We start from the raw sequence: 19,805 nt of genomic DNA, 5'->3' as shown, positions 1-19,805 counted from the left end.
CTGCATCAACCAATACCCTGAAGTTACCGCCACTGATTAACTTACAGTGATGTGCCCTAGAATACAAATCTGATTCCATAAAACCAACAAAACCTACACTTAAGTGTATATAGTAGCTATTTTCTGTCTGCATGTGTTCTCCCTGTTGCACATATAAATGTGCTCATGTGCTCCAGGGGAACCTATTGCCTCAGGGAGCATCTTGTATAAACAGCTGAATGTACTGGAGAACACTTGAAAAGCTGCAGCAATGGGGAAGAAATCTTGATATCGGCCACATAGAATTTTAATGTTCCACAATGGCACGTTTTCTTGGAATGTATATTACATCTCAACTCTCAGCTGCCGTCTCCCTTTGGGTGTGAAGGACACACGACAGGTTATTTGCATATCATTTTGTGTGTCAGTGTGTGTGTGTGTGAGAGAGCAAATACATTTTGACACCTGGTAAGAATATAATATATGTTTAACATTAAGAAACTTAAGTGAAGACATTTATAGACTTGCTTTATAAAATTCTTGTTGTACCAAACAAAACTAATTAAGTCTGTTTAAAGAACAGGATGTTTTAATAGTCACAGTGAAACACTAACGTGTGTGCATTTAAAAGGTATATCTTTAAAGAATGCAATTATGCTGAAAGTGCAATGCCAAGGAAAACAATTAACTCTTATTTAACTGCAAATTCAATGCATTGTCTCCTATATATGCCAAGTGACAGACACAAACAGTTAATCAATGTTTGCTGTATGTATTCAATAGCTTCTGTATGTTCTGTATGCGTTAAAAAAACCTTCAGATTTTCTTATAGCTTTCTCTTCACTGGATTCTCGTAAATTAAGTTCATACTATCAAAACTGCAGAATTGTTGTATTTTAATTTACATTTTCAACAATTTAGGTAATCACATTTCACAAATGAAATACACAATAAAAAACACAATACATAAGCATGCCCCTGAAGAAGTAAAATCCACAATTAGGCAAATAATTGTAATTGCTCCACTGACTGCAGTGCATGAATAATTATTCTAATTGAGGGAAGCAGATTTATTCAGTAATTACTATAATCCGTACAAAATGTGGCACATTTATCATGTTTCAGTGAGTGATTACGCTCAATGAATTGTTCTTCAGACTATGAAGAATAAAGCTATCACCAGTGTCACCGATATAGCATTGTACTGTGTGTGGGGAGTTGCATTATGCGTGTCTGCAATAAGGCAAAACGATATGGGTCGCTTAGAGAGCAAACTTGGAATGCAAAACAGCATGCTATTTTAATTCCATTTATGTATTAAAAAAATATATTAAAAAAGGCTTTAGTTTAAGTGGCCAAGCACTACATTTATTTAACAAAAACACATCTCTTGACTTCTCCCCTATTTCTATAAAGGCTTTTGGAGAAGAGTAGATTGCAGTGTACACTATTTAATAAACAGCTAAAAAGTACAATGTTGTGGGTATTAAAATGTTTAAAAAGAAACAGCAATGCCCTACTAAACACAGTTTATTAGTACACAGTCCACAAAGAGAAACAATAACTGGGTTAGAAATTGTACAGTAGATTGGCATTAAAACAGCATTAAAAGGGAAGAGGATCGGGTGGCTGCAGATTGTTGATTTGAATTGTTACAAATATAATGAATTCCTGAAGTGCTTTGTAACAAGGCTATTTTGCAAAATAATGTTTAGATATCAACGTATTCCTCTATACTCAATTTCAGCTGTACTGAACCTTGGATTGAATCCAAGCAATTATACACTGCTGCTCCCTGCATGAAAGTCACAGACACACACAGGGGAACTTATACGTCTTCAAAAAGGTACCATTAATTTTCCTTGTCAATGTTCTTTTTTCTCTTTTCTTTTTTAAGAAGTGGTAAACTCAAACTCCATCACAACCACTATATTCTTTGCCTCCTAAGTTGTAAATTGAGAGAGAGAGAGAGAGAGAGAGAGAGAGAGAGAGAGAGAGGAAAAAAAAAACGGCCTGAACAGGAGACATTATCTCTGGAGATTTTTGCTTTAAGAATAAAACCAAACACATTTATATGGAGACAAAACTTGTTATCATCGTGTCACTTTTTCCTTTGTTAAATCACTTCACATCAGCACTTCAAATGACACCGATAGTGCTAGATTGCAAATCTGTTTCAAGTCAGTCCATGGGGATTACAAGAATCATTTCTCTGTGTGTTCCCATTCCAGGCAACAACCTTTATGCTATTAAACCAAGTACTTAATATGTCCACTGGATGGCAGTCTTGTATAACCTCATTTCCCTCATAGTTGATTTCCTGTTCTGTTGGGAAAAGTGCACCTAGTAATGTGAATACATAATACAAATGGACAATCCTGTGCAATATGGTGGCAAACTCCATTAACAACAATGCTGTAAATATCCTTAGTTTCCGAAATAACTGAATATCTCCAATGTGCTAATTCTTCATTGCAGACACTTAAAAATATTGTGTCCTTTCAAATGTACTAACTGAAACTTTCAATTATATATTCTACTTATATGGGTCAAGATGGTGAAAACTGCAAAATGCACCTCTGTATCAAAAAAAATAATGAAAAACACTCAACAGGGCTATTATTTATCTAATAGTTTTCTACAAAATACTTATTTTTTTTATCCCAAGAACAACATATGATGGCAATCAATTAAACAAACTAAAGAAATATCCCTCTTTTCCTGCATACTGAAGATATTTTCTTCCCAAGCAACCTGTAAAATACAATTTACAGTAATATTTAAATATGTTAAATAAACATTTGAACTATCTTATGTAAAACGATAAGAATAAGACTTTATGACTACCTGTATTTAGTTTCCCTGCTAAGATGGCTTGCAATTTGAATAGCTCGTGGAATACAAAAAACACATAAAATAAGAAATATATATATATACGATTTAATTGTCATAGCACTTTTGAATGGGAGTTTTTAAATGCTGAAAACACAGAAAGTTTGGTATTCTATAATGCTGCCTGCAATGCCAGCACTGTCCACAAGGTGTCTCTCTTCAACATACTATTATATGACAATTTAAAACATTCATAGCCATGCAGTACAGTGGAAATTCTCAAAGCAATAAACACCACACTTATACTTCAGCTTCAGTGCCAAAAAGCAAACCTGACCATTTCAATTTATACTTAAAAAGTTACTAACCATTAAAACAAATTGCAGGACAGAGCTTGTGCATTTCCTGACAACATTCGAGTGAATTCCTGCTTCAGCGTCAGGGCCACACAAGAGACCTATGTATAGCTTCCTGCCGGATCCAAACCACACAGAGACAGACTAATAGCCAGTGACCTTCTCCATGCATAACTCACCCTACATACCACAAGATACACCTCTGAGCATGCCTTGCTCGGCTTTCATCTTACATTCACCGACTCCTGACCAGCATGAGACGCTATAAAGCACACGCTGGATGGGGGCACGCTGAAAGTCAAGTTAGGCTTCTGTCGTGTCACTTAAAATAGACCCATGCGCTGCCATTACTTGGAAAGTCAGGTCTACACAGCATTTCAAAATGGATGCTGTGGAAAATGGCCTTGGTATGGTTCTGCACAAAATTGCTAAGGATTTATAGTTTTATTCATAAAAAGTATCCTTTGAAATGGAAAGGAATTGGATTTATTCCAAGATAATCAGTGAAAAAATTCTGCTGCTCAGAATGAGAGTGGCTAAACCAATCAGTTTTATGTCTGTGTTATTTAAATGTATTTATAATATTTCTTAGCAGACGCAACATACCCAGCAGGATATGTAATACATCACATTATTTTGACATTCAATTAACCATGTATACAGCTGGGTTTTTACTGGAGCAATCAAATTGCATACAACTGAAGTGTCCCCCACCTGGAACTGAGCCCACAACCCTCTGCCCAGGAGATAGCCCTGACCCTAGTCTTAGTCCCAATTATCTCAAAAGAACATTCTTGCTCACTAAACCAAACAGATTCAGAGTAATAATATAAAGGTTTTTACTCAGGTCTTGGCTTCAAGAAAAAGTCTCTCTATCCCTTCATGGTCACAAACGAGTAATCATCAAGGAGTTCTCTCACATTTTAATAATTTCTTATGAAGTCATCTGCTGTCTGTCTCAATATTTTATTATGACAAAATAATTAATGAGCTTTCCATCTGGAAAATAGATAGAGTGGAGTTTAAAGAACATACCGACATTTAAGGTAAGTAAAATTGTAGTCTTTCTACATGGTCTTTCCTGGGACTACATATTCATTTGAATATTTAAAGTCTTCAAGTTTATGATATTAAATAAAAGGCTTTCTCACATTAAAAGAATATATATATCATAGATATAGATAGATTGAAGATACACATAGAAGATGGGAACCTTAAATAATAAACTTTGCAGGTGTGACATTTTAAAGAAAAGCCATAGATTGAAGCAAGTGGAAACATCTTGTGGAGGCCTTCATCCAACAGGGGATCAATATAGGCTGATGGTGATGATATATTATATCAATATAGATATTCAAATATTATATTAAAGGTATGATAGTTTTAACATCTGCATTAACTGCTGCTGTCTACCATGATTTACAGTGGGGGAAAAAAGTATTTGATCCCCTGCTGATTTTGTACGTTTGCCCACTGACAAAGAAATGATCAGTCTATAATTTTAATGGTAGGTGTATTTTAACAGTGAGAGACAGAATAACAACAAAAAAATCCAGAAAAACGCATTTCAAAAAAGTTATAAATTGATTTGCATGTTAATGAGGGAAATAAGTATTTGAGCCCTTCGACTTAGTACTTGGTGGCAAAACCCTTGTTGGCAATCACAGAGGTCAGACGTTTCTTGTAGTTGGCCACCAGGTTTGCACACATCTCAGGAGGGATTTTGTGCCACTCCTCTTTGCAGATCCTCTCCAAGTCATTAAGGTTTCCAGGCTGACGTTTGGCAACTCGAACCTTCAGCTCCCTCCACAGATTTTCTATGGGATTAAGGTCTGGAGACTGGCTAGGCCACTCCAGGACCTTAATGTGCTTCTTCTTGAGCCACTCCTTTGTTGCCTTGGCTGTGTGTTTTGGGTCATTGTCATGCTGGAATACCCATCCACGACCCATTTTCAATGCCCTGGCTGAGGGAAGGAGGTTCTCACCCAAGATTTGACGTTACGTGGCCCCGTCCATCGTCCCTTTGATGCGATGCAGTTGTCCTGTCCCCTTAGCAGAAAAACACCCCCAAAGCATAATGTTTCCACCTCCATGTTTGACGGTGGGGATGGTGTTCTTGGGGTCATTCCTCCTCCTCCAAACACAGCGAGTTGAGATGATGCCAAAGAGCTCGATTTTGGTCTCATCTGACCACCACACTTTCACTCAGTTCTCCTCTGAGTCATTCAGATGTTGGCAAACTTCAGACGGGCCTGTACATGTGCTTTCTTGAGCAGGGGGACCTTGCGGGCGCTGCAGGATTTCAGTCCTTCACGGCGTAGTGTGTTACCAATTGTTTTCTTGGTGACTATGGTCCCAGCTGCCTTGAGATCATTAACAAGATCCTCCCGTGTAGTTCTGGGCTGATTCCTCACCGTTCTCATGATCATTGAAACTCCACGAGGTGAGATCTTGCATGGAGCCCCAGACCGAGGGAGACTGACAGTTAGTTTGTGTTTCTTCCATTTGCGAATAATCGCACCAACTGTTGTCACTTTCTCACCAAGCTGCTTGGCGATGGTCTTATAGCCCATTCCAGCCTTGTGTAGGTCTACAATCTTGTCCCTGACATCCTTGGACAGCTCTTTGGTCTTGGCCATGGTGGAGAGTTTGGAATCTGACTGATTGATTGCTTCTGTGGACAGGTGTCTTTTATACAGGTAACGTGCTGAGATTAGGAGCACTCCCTTTAAAGAAAGTGCTCCTAATCTCAGCTCGTTACCTGTATAAAAGACACCTGGGAGCCAGAAATCTTGCTGATTGATAGGGGATCAAATACTTATTTCCCTCATTAACATGCAAATCAATGTATAACACTGTTAAAATACACCTACCATTAAAATTATAGACTGATCATTTCTTTGTCAGTGGGCAAACAAACAAAATCAGCACGGGATCAAATACTTTTTTCCCTCACTGTACTTGTGCCACAACAGCCCATTGATATTGCGCTGTGTAGCCCAAAGGTTGATTTCTGGAGCACTTTTCTTTTCAATGTTTTTGCTATGGCTGGAATTCGACACAATGTACAAACCTCTTTTTCATCTGGAATTACGCCAATGTATCTTCAAACTAACGACAGCTGTTCAATGACTGAGGATCCCTTTGTGAAAGTTTCTGCAAATACAAAAAAATGTGAAACACAACACATATTTTAAAACATCTGAACATATTGAAGCTCAGACCAAATCAACATTTTAACACTCGCACAAATTTCAATTTTTTGTATTATTTGCTATTGCCAGGTGGGTCCAAACTTTTGATTTGGTATGGACAGCCAAGACATCCAAGAAATGATTTTCAGATGTCTTGGTACAAGTTCTCTCAGGTCTTCAGACTCCACATGTAGCATATCAGTGTCTTCTCGGAGATAAAAAAAAACAAAAATGAGCTGGACATTCAGATGCTTTACACATGGAAGTGGATTATATTACAATAAACCCTGGTGTTAATAAGGGTTCTAATAGGTAACACTATTAATCTAAAACTGGGCAGGAGTGCTCTGGAGCAGGTCAGGCTGTGGAATTTAAGAATGGGATTAGTCTGGAGGAAATGAGAGCATTCTCTGGCTTTAGTAGAGAGAGAAGCATTTGCAAAGGTTTATTTCATCTGGCATATTTATACATAACGTGATTGCAGATATGCCTTTCTAGTAATTCCTCCAATTTCATTTCCTAATAACACTCATCTGTATTTCAACTCTCTTCTGTTTATAACTTTACTAGCCAAATTGATTTTAACCATCGAGGAGTCACAGCATCCTTACAAGACCAGATGTAAGATCATATACAAAACTGCACCTTTTTGATGCATGTCATGTACTTGTTGGGTTACATTTGTTATCGGCCATCGATCTTAAAAGAATAATATATACCATTTGCAGGAAATGGATTTCAGAGTGAAGAGCTTCCCTGGTACTCTCTAGTTCCCCATCCTTGTACCCCTCCAGCTCCTTTTTGAGCCTAAACAGAAACAGTAGAGAACATGGACCATTATCAGATGAAAGAAAATATGGAATACATATTAAAAAAGGGGAAGTACTAAAAACACTTATGATTCCACCACATACAAGCATCCTGGCATAGAAAACCATTGTGTATTTTTCATGTTTCAAATTTCAAATTATTGTCCCTGGCTAGCAATCTTTCTGTCACTTTGCTCCCTTCCATATCCAGAACTCTGCGGCTCGTCTGGTATTCTCTCTGCCCCGATTCGCACACGCTACTCCAATGCTCCGCTCCCTCCACTGGCTCCCGATACCGGCACGCATTCAGTTCAAGACATTGACTCTCACCTACCACTGTCTTGAGCACACTGCACCAAGCTACCTTCAGACACTCCTCTCCATACATCCAGACCACTGCGCTCTTCAGGTGCCAGAAGACTAACTCTGCCTCCTCTCCACTCTCCTTCCTCCAGAGCCGCTCCTTCTCATCCCTGGCCCCTAAATGGTGGAACGAATTGCCCACCGAAGCCAAACCCGCAGAGTCCTTGACCTCCTTTCCGGCGCTTACTCAAGACACATCTTTTCCAACAGTACTTGTAATATTAGTCCTTTATCCCTGCTAGATAGCACTTCACAGTTTTATTATGCTTCTTGTGTTTTTGATTTGTTTTCCTCCTTGCTCCCTTTCCTGTAGCCCTTGACTGTGACCCTACATCTTGACAGCACTTAGCTTTACCATCCAGGATGTAGGACCTCACTTACTGTACTTGCCTGCGTAAATTGTAAATTGGAATTTGTAAAATGTATTATTGTATTATTGAAATTGTAATGATTGTTGCCTTTTACTTAACTGTATTTTTGCACTTTGTTTTACACTTATGTTGTAAGTCGCCCTGGATAAGGGCGTCTGCCAAGAAATAAAAATAATAATAATATCCAGTCTTCCTTTATAGGTACCACCATGGCCGCCTCAGAATTCCCAACAGGCTTTATTATTGGGGCTCACCAGGCATGGGGCACCACTCAGTCATTACTGGACTTTTCAAATGGACCCTATTATGGATACATAATTAAATCTAGGAGGATGAAACATGGGAACTGGTCAATTCTACATGACTACACTACTAAGCAAGGACTGTGAGAGCAAAGCAGGATTGCATGTGCAGCAGCCTTCAATCAAGCATAGGAGGCATTTCTACCTTAACTATTCTCAGGAAGACAAGTAAACTATGGTTCAGCAGTCCTAAGCATCTGTGGATGCTGATCTCACAGCATGCCTACAGGAAAGGAAGCCACTTGGGGCCAAACATGTCTATGTGGTCGTGTGACTAAGAATACAAAGTGCAGGTTTTTGAGGAGGGGACTGAAAAGTGGCGCTATCCGTCAGCAGTTCAAATAAGGCCAAAATATAAAATCCACATTCTTGATTGTCCATCACACTCTCCAGACCTGAAAATAATAGCTCACAGTAAAGAAAATGGCTCACAAGTGCAAACCAAGGAACCTGAAGGATCTGAAAGGCTTTATTTTTTAATCTCCCCAGAGAAGAACATTTGAACGCAGACGGACATGGAAAGCCAATATTCAGCCTGAAGGAACAGTGATTCCAATAATCAATACCTTAGTTAAATGATATTCTGTTTAGTGCGCATTATACCTGTGATTAATGAAAACACTTAAAAAGAGTTATCATAACATTACGGCACACATGCTTCACAGAATCTCAAACTTCAGCACAACCTGAGGCCATCCCAGTAATACAGAAGATTTGTGAGGCAGCTGTACAGAAACTACCTCTCTGTATGATTTAAAAGGACAGGCTTCATTTACTTCCCACTGCAAATTTAGTATTGATTTCCCTTTCATTATGTTCTTAACATGCTACACGAATCTTGTTCTTTAAACTAATATGCAGGCAACACATCAAACACTTAATTAAACAGATGGAGCTAATGTTGCCTTTTTACTTGCACATCCTGTTCTTAATTGCGCTACAAAGCTGAACATTTAACACTGCAATTGCAGAAAGTGCTATTGAATTTTTTTAAAGTGTACAGTATAGTCTCATGTACATAATTATCAATAACCTCACAATAATTAATTACTTAAATTCAATGTAGGCCTGTCAGCTGCATAAGACAACATTTTCCTTACTTACAATGTCTGCCTGTATTCTACTTTAATTTTCTCAGATGAAGCTAAATGCATCAAAACACGTACACGGCAAACATTTACACATTGGTAATTCAAAGGGTTTACAAGAGGGGTTTCCCAATGTCTGGTGACGGAAAGCCAATTTCCAGAGGTTACGTGGGATGGGGGGGTCACAGTTGAAAATGAACCACCGATGAAAACCAAATATGTCCCAAATCACACCATTTTATGAACTTCGTTGTTTTATTATTTTCCCCCAAATTACATGTGCAATTTGTAACAGATAATCATCATAATCTGTAAAAAATTTGTAAAGATTCAGAAAGGGGTGGTTGAAGGTTGGCTTTTGGGGGACGGCACCAAACATCCTCAAGGGCCGCACTTTAGGAACCCCTGGTTTAAAACTACTTATCAATGCCAAACTAAACAAGTAAAATAATGTAAATGTCTTTACTAATGTAAATGTTTATGTCTTTACATTTTAATAAAAAAATTGAAATTAACACCAATTTAAGCTAACTGGAAGGAGAACTTCTCTATTTAATCCATTATGATAGAATATACCTAAAGAGACCTAACATTATTTGATGCATTTGTACAGTTAGCATATCATTGTCATGTTCATTTCATATTTAAAGAAAGTATTTTAACCAAACATGAAAGTGCACAGATTTTTGTGAAGCACACGGTATAAAACAAACTATGCAACCAAAGACATGAACTACATGAAAATATATCAAACGCATCCATGATAGTAACCCTGCTGCGCACCTCAAAAGAAAACTCAACAGAACGTGACTTTACTACTATAAAAAGCCCAGGAAGAGATGCTGTGCTTATAGATAATTAATGTAGCAACTCAACTGGCAGCTTAGTGGCAGGCGACACATTTCAGAACGACTCAGAAAGGGTTTTGCTTCAGTGCAGCACCATCTCCAAACATACTGCAGCTCATTTGACAAAATGCGATTTCATGCAATAACTACAGAAAAGGAAAGGAGGGGAAAAAAAATGTATTTTGAACAAGCTTTTCACAATGGATCTGTGAATTGATCTGGGATTCAGAAATAACTAAAAAGCTACACCCGAAACTCACAGTGAAGGCTTTAAAATATTGTGTACTTTATGTATTAATAAATGCCTTGAAGAGAATGCTGAATCTTTTGATGTGAAAAATTACAAATTTAACAAGAGAATAAAATTTATTTCAAAATGTTGAACAAAACTTCAAAAATATGAAATGTTCCACCCTAATATATATAAATCATCATCACTTATTCCACCATTACTTTACATTACATTTACCAGTAATTGTGTTTAAGACCTACGAATGTTAAAAGGTTTCAGTAATAGAACAGCTTTATCAGTCATCATAGTTGGAAAAAAAAAAAATCGCACTCTTAATTTGCTGAATTGCTGTTGAGATTAACTGTGCCTTCTTACCTTACAAATTCACTGTCTATCTGTGGCCTCCGGCTGATTTTTAATTCTTCAGCTCGCAAAGATTCAGTGAACATTTTTGCTTCATTCAGTTTTCTTTCAAGCTCTGACAGTGGGAGACAAATCAAAATAATAGTGTGAACAGAAGGTTACTTTTCCATTTCTTTATTCAATGCTCATAACTGCTGAAATATATGCATTGGACAGTCAGGATGAAACAGAGCACTAGAAGTGATTCTAAATGGATTTACACGCAAGAATATCAGACATTCTCCCCCAAACTGAAAAACCATAGGAAACAGTTTATTGTAAGATAAACAATGAATAAATTAGCACATTTATATGCCTGTCTGTCTAAGAGCAGGCTTTTCATTAACACAGGTTGAAAATTGTTGTCAAGTGCAATAAAGTCATTTTTCTCTCCTATTTTATGATAAAAGCTACATATTTTTCATGACTTGGTTTGCTAACCATAATATTGTTGCATTACAGCAAACGTGAGAAGAATGTTTCTTCAAAGACTGTACATGCTCTTCATAAGTTATCATACAAATTGGATTTCTTTACTCAAAGAATCATTCAGGTCAGAGCCCAAAAACCTGCAAAGTCAATCACCTCTCATTTGGTGTTCAAGCCCCGCCAGCTGTGATTGAAGCGCTCGCTTTTCTGCCTGCAGAGAATTCAATTGAATATTTCTCTGTTCCATGCTCTCCATTTCTGAAACGACATGGGAAGAAACATTTTACTTGTTTTGTAAAGTACCTATCACATAATACCGTTAAGGTTCATTGCATCATACTGAAGTGCGTAAGGTGTACCTCAATCCAAAAGAAAGTACACAGGATAGCATTCTGTGTGTGGATATAACAGACACCCCATAGATTAAATATTTCCCCAATGCATATGGTATTATTTTATATACTGGTGCATTTCAGAAGCACTTTTCTGTATAACCTTCTTGCTTTAGTGTACGACTGTCTGCTGCCTTCATTCAGCTGGGTTTTCCTTTAATAGTGTATCAAATAAATGCAGTTTTTGAATGTGGAAAAGGTTAAATAGCTTCCCCCTTTATTTTCTTTACTACAAAGAAAATCTTATTACTGAGCTTGTTAGAAAAGAAGCCATTTAGACTGTTTTTAATACATTTACTGCTGACATCAAAGACAATTACAGAATATCGAGGGGAAATATGGAATGCAGTACCATTAGGTAGACCTTTATAGCATGTTGGACCAAATTAATGCTTTTTCATTCAAGTTTGCACTGTTGATTTTCCTGAGCATTTCAGGTTTATAGCGTGAAGATATTTGACTTCCTTTTTAAAGTAAGACTGTAAAGTATTACTATGATTCATTTAATTACATTCTCAATGAAAGTGATGAAATTGCTATTTTTATGACCAGGTTTATTGTGCAAGCATGCATGCTGATCTACAACATTACTGGGGAAATGTAATCTCTGTTCCCCAACAGCACTGGCATTCTCAAAGCCCTAATGCATCATCATAATGTCATCTAACCACCACATTTTAACTGCCTTCTTACATGACCTTGCCACCCATCTCTCCCACTGGCAAACCATACCTATCACTATTAACTGTTATTTCATATGCTACACCAAATCTATGGGAAACAAATTCATTTCTGGAATGCACTTGCTCTTGACTGCAGTTTTAAATATGACCTCTTCAGGACAGATCCTGTCAGTGTCTAAATGTACACATCACATATGGCCCTTGAGACAATTATTCATGTGGTTACAAAATGGCCTTTGTTACAAAGAGACCAACCCCAGCTCTTGGGTTTTCTTCAAGAGGAACGATACTAGATGCTTCACGAAATAAAAGCATCTTGATTGCTGCTCTTAACAGGAAAGTGAAGTATTGTTACCCTCCAAAGCAGAAGCAGGAATAAGGCCAGCACACAGACGTATTGAAAAGGAAACTCAAAAATGTTCTTCATGCAGTGCAAATGTTTATTCTGCTAGAGGTGGCAGGATGCTGCATCTCCAATACCCCATGCTAGGAAACCAAAATAATGAAGCATGAATGAGCACTTGGATACATATGGCTTTAATGCTGTCTGTTGGAGGCAATGCATGAAACAGAAAAAAATTGCCATCATTTATCAAAAACGGTCTATTTAACGTGAAAGACATTAAATCTGAAAGCACTTTTTTGAGATTAAAAAACTGGCTAATTGAAAAAAAAGTGTGTGTGTGTATATGTATTTGTATGTAGATGCATACTAAAGTTGTTCTAAATAAAAGATTATTGTTCGAATCAATCATCTATTAAATGATCATCAAATATTTTAATCGCATGGCAGCCCAAATAAATAGTGTTGATACTAACAAGTCTCTTAATTAGTTGATCGAACATGAAGAGCAAATAAGCAAATAGCAGAAGTTGAAAATACATTTGCCTTTCTCCTCTTGAAATATTTGAAAACGATTTTTTTATGAAGGGTAGCTATACTTCCCATTCTCTCCGTCTACAACAGGTGCCTCCTACCATGTAAACTGGTCTCCATTTTAGAATATTTGTTCAGGAAACAGCAAGATATGCAAGTTGTAATATGAAAGTGCTGCAGCTTTCCAACTCTCTTCTAATCTACAACAGGTATTCTTTAGTATAAATGTAACTAATGTTGGTATACCCGTGTTTAAAGAGCGTTCTTCCTGTTCTAGCCTAAGTATCTCGGACTTGGCTCTGCTTTCAACCACGGCTTCTCTGTTGCTCAGCAGGTTGTATTTGTTGTTGAAATCTGTGATCTCCTTAAAAAACTTCTCCTTCTCCTCAGAGGTCTTCTGCCTTATTTTCTCCTTAATAATAAATAATCAACATAGGTTAATACACATAAATACAGGTAAATACAAATTATTTATTTAAAAAAAAATGAAGTATTTTTCCAATAGAATGCAATTCCTAAAACTCAGATTTCCAATAGTTTTACCTTTGCCGATTCTTTTGTTTCTTCGCTCAGGAAAAGCTTGTAAATTGAAATATGAGGGCTAACATCATATATATGGAGGCAGTATTCAAACCGAATAAACATACCAGTGTTTCTATGAGATTACATTGCTGGTTTAAAAGTTCGGCTTTCTGCTTTTCAGCGCTATCTTCGTGTTTCTTCAATAGCTGAAACTGGAGGACAGTCTCAGATAGGATCTTGTCCTGTAAAGATAAGGATTGGATAAGTTACAGGTGCTGTATTGTAGTGTGTTTTCTGGTAAGGATAGTTTTGGCTTAAACTATTACATTTATTAATATTAAATATTGGATGTAAAATCTATTGTAACTTTAGAGCATAGTAATCCAAGATCACTAATTTAACTGTGAGGAATGAGTGAAAATGACAATCTAATGGATGAGCATAAATATAAAACTGTACACAACTGAAAGATTAAGCCTCACTTTTCAAAACAAAATGTGGCAAAAACTAAGAAAGTATAGAAGAAAGAAATGTGCATGTTTGTTTAGATTTCATATTTTCTAGGTCATTCGGTAATTACTACAATATTGGCATTTAAACTCCACTGAATATTTCACCCTTTTTTTTTTTTTTTTAACAACTTTCTTTTTAAGAGTGTCCATCCAGCCGTGAAAGGCAAATGTTATCATTCAAGTTCTAATTACATGCTACCTGGCTTCACAGAACACAAGTAAATTAATATTTGCTAGATGCTTTCGTATGACCCCCAAGCAATCTCTGTGAAATAGCTGTCATAAATATTGCATTCAGGACTCACGTTGAATATGAACCTGAAAATAATACTGTTCCATTTGTAGCATGTTTCTTGCATTCATTTGCTCTGATCTTTTATGCCAAAATTGTTTTCCGTATAAGCTGCCGAGCCAATAGAAATGGATTAATATACAATATCTAATAGTCAAAGGCAACTGCATTGCCCTGCCTGGAGAACAGAAATGACAGGCATCAAATTAGAGATGCTGCGATGGCTTTTCTCATTAGAAATATACAATAATTGTTGCTACTTGATGGGACTCAGGAGTGGATCGTGCAAGACAGACGAATGAATCAAAATGTTTCAGCAGTGGCTCTCAGTGTTAAAGCAATATAAAAGCCTTTAGTTGTCATAAATTAGCTTAGTGAACAAGACCACAGAGTATTAGCCTAACTGGAATGTAATGAATAAACTTTCTTTACGAACAAACAGAAATCTGTACTATCTAGTTAACCGTGCAGTATGGATTGTGTTTTGTTTCCTTGGTCATCCATTGCTGCATTATTCATAATTAAAGTCAGTCAATCACAAATGCAAACATTTAAAAACAGCCATACCATGGCACATTACAATAAAAAAACCTATGAAACCCTGGAATTCTACAAAGTTAGTTCAGATCCAGATCCATTCAGATAAGATAGTTATTTTAGTTCACGAAAACTAAAATAAAACATGGTTTGTGATGAGAAGAAATCAAGTTCCTTAGTTTTACATATGAGGCCTAGCACAATATAATCATTAATTTACCCTTGACAGCTATCCTCCACACAAATTAAAACTTCCGATTTCTGTCAAACATCAACAAATATATAGTGGATAAATATTACAATAAAGTCAAATTAATCTAGCCTCATCACATACATTAACCTGAATTTAAAAGGTTTTCTAATCCTAATGTAATGCAACGGAAATCTGAAATTGATTTTGCAGTCAAGCTTGAGATTGATCCACTTGGTCTTAAATGAAGCCCTTCTACAAGATGGAGAGCTTTCGTCAAAAAACAAATCATCACTTAACAGTGCTGAAGAGTATCAATACTTCATTAGCTTTTAACAATATATGAAAGAAATTAGATTCTGTGTTTATTGGAGAATAGAGTCACTATTAACTCCAAATTGCAAATGTTCTCTCAAAGGCTCGTACTGCATCTGAATACTTCAAGATAATGTTTCCCCATTATAGAGCAATGTTACTGAATTTGTGTGTTTATAAACCATCATAAAAGAGCTCTTAAAAAACAATTAACATTAGATAACTTATCTGGCACTGGTTAGGACAATCTGAGGTTTGTCACTGCTCCACACATGATTTCAAAGTATATTATGAGGATTTTCTCTTGAATTCTGTTCAAATATGTTGGATATCTACGTGTGCCCTCTTGATTTCTTTATGAATCATAAGTAATTAAATCAGGCGACATTGTATTAAGCAATCTTTTGTTTTAATTCAATAAATGATGCCTACTTTTTTCCATTCACTTTACCTACTACAATCAAAGACATTAAATAAAAACAATGACATAAAATGGGTACTGAAAACACAGTATACAGCCTAGATCATTAGTACTTTATTATTTAGTATGTGCGTGTATCAACTACTAACTCTGTGAGCTACAGTAATAATACCAGTAATCATTCTGAAGTAAGAAATACTGAAATACAGTAACGGCCCTGAAAGATAGTGATGATATGCTTGCTGTGTTAGTTTATTCTCATTTACTCCAATGAGGACAATGAAGTAAGAGTTCTCTAGACTTGCCCTACCTTTTCATCCAGGTGATTTTTTGCCAAGTCTAGATCTTCTGTTGCAGCCTTAATTTGTTCTCGCCACTTGTTAATTTCAGCTTTAACTGGAAAAATAAAAGTTAATGAGTTATGTAGCTTTAATTACATAAGACAATTTCATTTTCATCAAGAAAATTCCTAAAAAGGAAGACATGGTTCATAATACGAGTTCCTCAGTGCACACCAACAGTGACCAACATTCAGTAATAGATATTCACATTCTGGAGTTCTATAGGTTTAGGCACATGGTACTTATGAATGATAAGGAACTTGTCCTAAAATAGCCTACAATAAACCCTTGAGGGATGGGTTTTGGATAATGCTGGTGAATTGGCTTCATAAGCTTTTCTTCCCGTCTTGAGAAAAATATGCATCAGCATTTATGTGGTGATATTATCAGTATAACATTTGTATTTTCTTAAAATTTACCACATTTTCTAGGAGGAACATTAATCATTGCTGTTCAGTGAAATATTAATTTCATACCTAAGCCTCAATCCCCAATTATGCAGATAAATGAAAAGCTGTATAAAAATAACACCAAGACGGAAGTACAATGTTTGTCCAGGGGGGTCAAATCTCTACGCTGATTAATGGGTACTTGTCAGCATGCTTAAACATCATCAAAAAACAAGGGGGAGGTATAGGGTATAATTTATATTTACTGACAAGTATTAGGCTACCTATACTGTCTAATATGATAAATATATGATTATGTTCAGTGCAATTGATAAGGACTGAAATCTATAGGATTGTGGATTTCTATACTAGCCCCAGAAGACATCAAATTTTAAAACATACTGAGCAGAACTAGGCCGAATGCAAAATATGCAAAGGAATTTACAGTTTAGTTTGATAAGTTATATAAATCAAACTAGTTCAGTTGAATATTTTCTACATGTAAAGATTCAAATCTTATGACACATAGGCCTAAATTCCACCATTTCCTTCAATTTCAGCCACTTAAACATCTCCAGTACATCCATCTATTTCTGTGGGCTGTACATTGTCAGAATCATTATTTGGATGCATAGGAAAAAGGCACTGGTATTTTTGTTAGTTTGTAAATGTAAATCATTTTGTTTAAATCACACGGAGAAAGGCATCCTTTACACAACTAGGTTAAATGACTGTACTGTGAAGGAACAATATCCACCCTCTGTGTTTAACCCCAGTATTTACAACAAAAAATAATATTTGTTTAATACAAACAGAAAAAATGCATAATCCAGCAGTTATGCAGGGTCTCATTTTTAAAATATTACATTATCTGCCCCCATGTGGTTTTAATGGGTAACACTGCTATTTTATCAACTTGCTTCCATTTCACCCTGACATTTTTTTAATTGTCTTCATTTTCTTTGTCAGATCAGACAGGCTATAATCTTTTTCACACACACAATTAGGGCAAGGTGCCAGGATCCATGTTAAAAGCAGAACTAATATGCTTAGATGTTAAAAGACAATTAATAAAATTGAGGCTGGGGTGTGTTCAAAATAGATGCCGGACACCGTTTTTCATATATACTGAAATGATTTAAACTCTTTGAGCTGTGCCAGTTAATCAACAGGAGTCAGGGCTGTAGTGGGTCAAGAAAAGTCACAAATATGTTCTTTCCAACAGGCAAGTGAGCCAAACCTACAGTTCACAATGAGGTCATGCTGCACATGCTAGTTAGAAGATTAATTGACAGCATTCTCTCTCTTCATCAATCTGCATTATGTAATAAGAGAACAATGAAGACCTCCTAGGGCACGTTTTAATAGCATTTTTTCCAGGGGTTGTATACTCCACAGTCTCTTTAATGCATCAAACAGAAACACAGCTTCAGCTTCTGATTTAAACCCATGAAGAAGGCTCTCCAGTAAGCATGCTAAGCCCCTCTGCAGCCCGCTTCTTTGGGCTCCTGGCCTTGCTCCCAGCTCAGTCCATTGCTCCCTTGACAGAACTGCTCACAATACAGATCTGAATGATGTGCACTGAGTTGCACTGGCCCCCACATTGTTATGGTGACTGCATTCTAGCTTAGCTTTGAACCCTTGCTTGCCATAACAAAAGGAGAACATAATTAAGTTTCGTCCTTAGTTGGGTGTGTTGTACTATTTCCAAACTTAAAGTGCCTGAGAAATTGCGTTATGAAACAGGTCAGTTTATTGTTACCTCAAAACGTACCAAAACTGTGAGGAACTCCTGATTTACGCGAGTCTGCTGCGCGCATTCGTGTTGCGCAGATGTCCGCAGTTCTGCGCAGGTGTGCGCTGCTCCACCAATGGGATCGGTGGGAGTCTCCAAATGTGCGCTACGCATGAGGCGAGTTTCACTGTTTTCTCCAATTTATTCGTTTACATCATTACTAATGTAAAGCACAATAGTACCATGTTAATTGTCCTGCTACGATAAACCTTTCTTTAACTCTTATTGTATCCTGTTTTTAGTTTTTTTGTTCAAATCCACTGTTAAAACTGTTAAAAGCACAGCTGGTGTTGTTAAACAATTTCGTTGTAGCAAAGAAGTAAATTATAACCGACTACACTATCAAATATATAAATATATGCCTACCCAGACAAAAAATACAAAAGGTGTCTGATTTGACGGTTATTTCTGCTGCCATAAAAAACTTCATTTGTAATTACCTTCCCGTTGGAGTCGTCTTTTCTCTGTGGCCTGCTGTCCTGTGAGCAAAATGTGGCGACACAGAGAATCCAGGCTCATTTTATTAACGTTTTCGTATATATATTTGTCACAAACCTGTTCAAAGGCTTGCCTGTACATATGTAAATAAAATAAAATAAAAACTTCCCCTGGCGGTTTCCCGGATATTCAATTGTTGTGGCGCTGTCCGCCCTGTGAAACTCACGGAAGTGCGCACAACCTCCCCCTTCATGAACAATAGACTCGTCCAAACAAATAAAAACGAGCACTGTAGATGTGACGTAACCAACGTCGTAAAGCCGAACGGCCAATCAAAACTGAGCTTCTGCAAAAAGTTATTTTTGTTTTAATTATGGACAATGCAGAATACATTGTTACAAATTAAAAACACAGAATAGATGCACTGCTACAGGGTTTCTAGCCCGAGCTAATTTGCAACCCCTTCCCATGGTAGATAAATAAATAAAGGAGTTCATCAGTACAAAACACGGGGATTACACAGTGAATTGATTTATAATATTCTCATTAATTTGCAAAAACGTGAGTTGGTAAGACTGTATTTGATGTATTTTTATTCTATTAGTATATTCGCATCCCATTTCATTGGATAGATTTGTTAGGACATTACTCCATATGGAGTATTTTTTTTTTACTATGAAGCAACTCTAATTGATGATAATATTGCAATATCCTACTTGCTACGAGTTTGTGCTGGAGCATAACATTTGAAATACAGCTTACAAAGCCAACTCGAGTTACCTTTTGTCTCCTTCTCCTCTGTTTGACCTTATCTGTAAGATAGCTTTGAAATTAATAACACAACTAAACATGGGCTTGGTTACATAATACCCACATATCTGAAATGCCAACACAGA

General features: G+C 36.7%; 1 protein-coding gene across 3 annotated transcripts; it reads right to left on the bottom strand.

Annotated features, from left to right (window-relative positions):
* Positions 1-6,239: 6,239 nt before the first annotated feature.
* LOC136715878 (coiled-coil domain-containing protein 172) lies at positions 6,240-19,139 on the bottom strand. 3 transcript variants are annotated; one of them, XM_066693278.1, is made up of 8 exons: positions 18,912-19,139; positions 16,257-16,342; positions 13,805-13,921; positions 13,404-13,569; positions 11,362-11,463; positions 10,750-10,852; positions 7,081-7,168; positions 6,240-6,323 (listed from the first exon to the last, which is right to left on the bottom strand). In XM_066693278.1, exons 1-8 carry the CDS (start codon positions 19,048-19,050, stop codon positions 6,279-6,281), a joined length of 846 nt encoding a protein of 281 aa, XP_066549375.1. In that variant the 5' UTR covers positions 19,051-19,139; the 3' UTR covers positions 6,240-6,278. The 3 variants fall into 3 exon arrangements, with proteins under 3 accessions (XP_066549375.1, XP_066549374.1, XP_066549376.1); XM_066693277.1 differs by lacking the exon at positions 6,240-6,323 and having other exon boundaries at positions 6,820-7,168; XM_066693279.1 differs by lacking the exons at positions 6,240-6,323; positions 7,081-7,168; positions 10,750-10,852 and having other exon boundaries at positions 10,896-11,463.
* Positions 19,140-19,805: the final 666 nt, after the last annotated feature.

Source organism: Amia ocellicauda, chromosome 20 (genome assembly GCF_036373705.1).
Source record: "Amia ocellicauda isolate fAmiCal2 chromosome 20, fAmiCal2.hap1, whole genome shotgun sequence".
NCBI lineage: Eukaryota > Metazoa > Chordata > Actinopteri > Amiiformes > Amiidae > Amia > Amia ocellicauda.
This window is presented reverse-complemented; position numbering and strand designations above follow the sequence as displayed.